The 6,000-nt window shown below is 36.6% G+C and overlaps 1 protein-coding gene across 4 annotated transcripts in view; it reads right to left on the bottom strand.

Moving 5' to 3' along the window:
- Positions 1 to 262: 262 nt before the first annotated feature.
- DOCK11 (dedicator of cytokinesis 11) overlaps positions 263 to 6,000 on the bottom strand; it is a 194,327-nt gene continuing 188,589 nt past the window's right edge. For all 4 annotated transcript variants that reach the window (XM_049704674.1, XM_049704675.1, XM_049704672.1 and 1 more), the window contains one exon: positions 263 to 4,515. In XM_049704674.1, the coding sequence (XP_049560631.1) occupies positions 4,393 to 4,515 (123 nt within the window). In that variant the 3' untranslated portion in view covers positions 263 to 4,392. The remainder of the gene's footprint in view (positions 4,516 to 6,000) is intronic.

Below are 6,000 nucleotides of genomic sequence, written 5' to 3'. Positions count from 1 at the left end.
TTGAAGAAAATGTAGGTATAAATCTCCACGACCTTGGATTAGGCAATGTCTTCTTAGGTACAATATCAAAGCACGAGCGACAAAAGAAAACATAGATAAATTGGACTTCATCAAAATTAAAAACTTTTGTTTCAAAGGACACCATTACAAAAGTGAAAAGGCAACCCACAGAAATATATGGAAATCATATATCTGATAAGGAACTTGCATCTAGAACATATAAAGAACTCTTGCAACTCAACAATAAAAAGACAAACCAATGTTTAAAAATGGGTAAAGAATCTGAATAGATTTATCTCCAAAGAACATAAAAACAGTCAACAAACACATGAAAGAATGATCAACTTCATTAGCCATTTGGGAAATGCAAACAAAAACCCCAATGAGATACCACTTCACACCCACCAGGAAGGTGATAATCAAAGAGGCAGATAATAACAAGTGTTGCTGAGAATACTGAGAAATTGGAATCCTTATTTACTGCTGCCGGCACTGTAAAGTGGTGCAGCTGCTGCGGGAAACAGTCTGGCAGTCCTTCAAAAGGCTAAACGTAGAGTTACCATATGACCCAGTAATTCAACTCCTAGGTATATGCCCAAGACAAATGAAAACATATCCACACAAAAACTTGTACGTGAGTGTTCATAGCAACATTATCAATAATAGCCCCAAAGCGAAAATAACCCAAATGTCCATCAACTGATGAACAGATTAAATGTGGTGTATCTATACAAAAGGAATATTATTCAGCCATTAAAAAGGAGTGAAATTCTGATACATGCTACAACATGGATGAGCCTTGAGAATATTATGCTAAATGAAAGAAGCCAGTTCCACAGAAGGCCACATATTGTGTGATTCTATTTATATGAAATGTCCAGAATACAGATCTATAGATACAGAAAGTTGATTACTGATTGTCAGGGGCTGGGGGCTGGTTGGTGGGCAATGGGGAGTGACTGCTAATGTGTATGCGGTTTCTTTTTGGAGTGATGAAAATTTCTAAAATTAATTGTGGTGATGGTTGCACAACTCTGAATATATTAAAAACCCTTGAATTGTGCATTTCAAATGGGTGAATTGTACGGTGTGTGAACCACAGCTCAATAAAGAGGAAAACAGAAGAGAAAAAAGCATGTTGGAAAAAGTTTTAAGATGCCATACACAGAGGCAAAATCTTTGAAGGATTTAGTCACAAGTTCAATCAGGAGTTGGATAAACATACATATACACTTTTCTTCAAGTAACCATTACGTGGTTTGGGACTAGAAAAAAAGCATTATTGTAACCGGAACCAGATGAACAAAGCACTCTTACAGGCCAAATCCCAGGACAGGGGAATAGCCTTGCTACACAAACCCACACTCCCCACCCCTTTTACTCTACTCCTTTCCCCTGTGGTTTTTTTTTCCCCCCTGTGTTTTGATAGCTGAAGTAGTATATACTGTTAGAACAAGACTGAAGGTAGCCCACCATTTTGTGGATCACAAGCCTGAGATATGTGTCTGATTATTAATATTTTCAAGAGTTTGGAAATTTCCTATTATTCCAATACATTGCTCAGGTTCTGCATTTCAGATAAACCAGTATTTATAATCAAAGGCTTGGGTTTTTATTATGCTGACCTATTTAGTTTGTTAATTAACCAGTGAGTCATCTCTAGTTCTATGATACGTTGGTCAAGGTTCCAAGGCTGTTGCTACCACTGCTGCTCTTTGTTTCATTTCTAAAAAGACGTTGACAGTATTTATTATAAGCAGTCAAATCACATGGTAACAATAACAATCCCATCTAGAGACAGGATGCCATTGGTGCACTGGTTACTTGGAAAACCTACATGGAATTGCTTACTTTCTCTACGGGTTATCACTGTAGTGATAAACTAACACTACTAATGGTGACTTTATTCACATTTTACAATATGGTCAAAGACTATCGAAACAAGAGCTTCCAGGGGAAATTGGACTCAAGCTTAACTGCAAAAATAATCAGTAGAGCAGAAACGTACTCTTTGATGTGAATTAATCTGTAGAGGCCAAATCACTTCATGAAATCATTAAACTATATAAACAGTAACACCTAATATATGCAGTGTTTCAAAACACATTTTGCTGGCTTTCTCTAGTCTAGCCCACCTTGTTCTCTGTATATAGCTTTCTGACCTCAGTCTGAAAGTTGGTGAAAAAAAATCTAGTGAAATTGTGCTATGACCCGGAGAACTCACCGGCCACAGAACACAAAATTCTCTTTAACTTTTCCTCTTTTCTCCTTAGCCATCAATAAGTCATGTCCAGTCTTTCCACGGAGTACCTCTTGTACTTGTCCTTTCTTCTCCATTCTTGTTCACATCTATGGGTTTATGGACTCATAACTAAAAATAACATTTAATCAAGTAGTCTCTCTGTTCAAAAACCTGGACTGGCTCCCTCATATTTACTGACTAAAGTCCAAATACTATTAGCCTGGTATTCAAGGCCTTCCAAAATCTAGGTCTGAACTTTCTTTCCACTACTCCCCTGAACAAAACTGGTCTCATCATCCCCTGAACTTCTGCAAATTCTTTTTGCACCTTTGCTTATGATGTTCCTCCTGCCTAGAACACCCTCTCACCTTTGAAAGCCTGTTCAAGGCTTACTTTGCCCATGAAACCATCCCTGAACATTACAACTCACAGTGGCCTCTCATTCCTTGAATGTGATATGAGCTATGGGCAATGTCCTTCATTTGTCAATGTTCATATACAACTTTTCTTGTCTTATATTGTTAATTCTTGTTTTATTTAATTTTGTGTCTATCTTGCCTCCTCAACTAGATTGCAAGTTCCTTGAGGGCAGGGGTCATTTGTTGTACTTTAAAAAATTATCCACAGGGCACAATACTTTGCTGGGGGACATGATAGGGACTAGTTATTGACAAAAGAGCACTGAAGTTTCCCCAAGATGCCTCATTCTCAGAAGGCAGCACTCTCTCTAGGTGACGGTTCTTTACATATACATGCCAAATATAATCACTTTAAAGGTGAAACTAACTCTCCAGTTACCCCAAGATATTAAGGAATTACAAACTGCCTCTGAAATTTCTGAATCCCCTATTAAATACAAAATTAACATTTCATAAATAATTTCATGCTCCCCTGAAAGCTTAAAAATGACATGTAAAGAAAAATGGCCAAGCCAGGCGCATAATCTCTAAGGTTTACTCGATCACAAAGCATTTAAAAAGCCAAGGCTCCATGCGACCCATTTATATATTTCAGTGTCTGTTTTCCCTTTTCTTTTTGGTCTGTAAAATAAGCTAAACTACATAAGAAAAATAAGTCTAGGACTTAAAGTTTACATGAAAGGCAGCCAAAATTATATGGATAATTCAAGCTAAAAAAGTTCTTCGCATCTTGGTTTCTCCTGAATTATTTAGGTAGTCTGAGGCTTCTTCATAGTTAGAGATGTAATCCCTAGCTAGCAGTTGCTAAATCTGTGGTGCTTACGTATACCCACCCAAGAAACGCTGCAACCATCAAGTTCTATCGAAATGCTTGTTAAACTTGTAAACTGATGATCATTGTAAATGATCATTACAAAATCCCTACCCTCAGAATCTGCTGCTAAAGCTTTGGAGTTGCACTGACTGCAAATCTCAGAGATGTTTTGTTTAGCTCTATAGATAGCCTCAGCTGATGAAGCTCTGGCAACGAACGTTGCTTGCTAGGCAAACCTATGCCACAAAGGAATCCCTTGTCTTGTATGTCAGAGAGACCAACTGGAGTACCTAGCATCACTGGATCAAAACTTGAAGGATCGGTAACCCTGGTATTTCTATATATATCCTTTCTGTGTGAAATTTTCCTTTTTAAATAGTGCTTTTGCTTCCCTTAGCCCAGTCTTGACCACTGGTAGGCAAGATTTCAAATCATCTCCCCAATTGGAAGTATCCATGTTTTATGGAAATTTTATCAATTTTTTTCCTCCAAGGATTAGTATGATAATAAATTTAGCTTCCTGCCAAGAAAAATGCTAAGTTCAAAGTATTATTTCCTTCACTTCTAATTACAAATAAGTTTTACCTTTTATTGTGTTCCATTATACAATTTTACACAGTACCATTATTATTTTAAGCAACAGTTGAGCAAATCGAATTAACGTTTTTGAGCTCTACTTCTCAGTATATAGATTTACCTAAAAAAGTACAAACCAAGCACAGTGGTGCAATTTTCCAGGCACTTTCAAGTTGCTTAAATATTTACAAATATGTAAGCACCCTGTTTGAAAGCATGAAAATTTTGGTGTCAGGAAGAAAACACTCCATGTATATCAAATCTTTAAATTTTAACATTTGCACAGCTCAAAATATTCCTGAGAAGGTTCGTTCTTGTTATCACTTTACATCTGCATGTCCTCATATCTCAGCAGCGTATCTTGGGGAACCATAACCTCTGTCACTCGACGTGCCACTAATCGCACAAAATACATGTAATGTGTTGCTCATCCAGGGAGAATGCATTGTGTCTTCTTGTAAGATCTGAAACGAAAGAAATCTGCATGTTTATCATGAGGTAAAGTAGCCGCTGCCCAAGAAGTATGTGTATATGAAATCGCAGGCATGTTTCAATTTATCACTGACACTTAGCTATTTAAAATGACATAAAGCAGAAAGAGCAAAGAAAAACATTACCGACTCAAGTCTTCAAAGCTGTATTACAAAGGCAGCATATCAAAAAAGCAGAAAAGATCTGGTTACTCATTAAGAAACACAGAAGGCTGTAAAATGCAAAATTCAACAGAAAGCGAGAGGTAATACAATCTTTAAAACAATTTTTTTAACCGATGGTCATAACAAGAGCCCTAAACAATGGACTCTTGGATACAAGTTTATAGATCATCTTCTAAGAGTGGTTCTCAGGATCACTGTGGGACTTTTCAAACATGCAGATACCCATGCTCCTTCCCTGGAGACTTGGGAAATAATATTAAGTGAAGAGAAAATAAGTGAACATTTCTAAATACATACTATAATTATATAAGCTAATTAATACAGAAGACTTTTCTTGGAAATAAACTTCATAAGTATAAATTTTATATCCCATAAACATATAAACATACATATTAGTATAGATGTTTTAAAAATTATCCACTTTTTTAAAAGATTTTTTTTTGATATGGACCATTTTTAAAGTCTCCATTGAATTTGTTACAGTGTTGCTTCTGTTTTATGTTTTGTTTTCTTGGCCGCGAGGCATGTGGGATCTTAGCTCCCCGACCAGGGATCAAACCCGCACCCCCTGCGTTGGAAGGTGAAGTCTTAACCCCTGGACCGCCACGGAAGTCCCCCAAATTAACTATTTTGTGTGCTCAAAAGCAACAGAGATCTCATGCGTGGATTAGATAGAAGAAAAGAATAGCGTACACATCACATCCAACCTCTTTACTATACTGTCCCAATTTAGGTCTCAAGCTTTCAATACTGGGTTCTCAAGTTAGCTCTGAAACTTCAGTATTAAGCCTGCAAATTAGTTTACAGTGGCAGCAACGCGTCATATCATTTGTGTTGCTACAAATCATGTCTTATATAAAGTCCGTAATAGAGAAATTTCCACTTACAAAAATCGTAACTCATGACACTAATCTGAAAGCACAGGAGAGGTTTAAGAGATGATTGATTATCCACAACTGTCAGATGTGACGAGAAAATAGAGCATTCATCATGAACAAAACAGACCAAACAGAACTACAATGGCCACCACCAACTCTATCTAATTAAGACCTGCAATTAATAGTTTTAAGGTGATATACATCCCTTTTAAAAAGTCAAAAGCTTGAAGAAGTTTTTAAAAGGACTTTATATTTTAGTATAGTGTAACAGATTACATTGAAAAGGGCCAAGGATATCCAGGCCGTATCTTTTTGTCAAGTAATCATTTATGGAGCTCATAGATAATTTGCAATGCACAGCTATATTTTATCTTATTTTGTATTATTATGTTCTCCTTTGGGAAATAATATGTCT

The sequence above is a fragment of the Orcinus orca genome, chromosome X (assembly GCF_937001465.1).
Source record: "Orcinus orca chromosome X, mOrcOrc1.1, whole genome shotgun sequence".
NCBI lineage: Eukaryota > Metazoa > Chordata > Mammalia > Artiodactyla > Delphinidae > Orcinus > Orcinus orca.
Note: the sequence above shows the minus strand (reverse complement) of the source record. Positions and strands in the feature narration are given on the sequence as shown.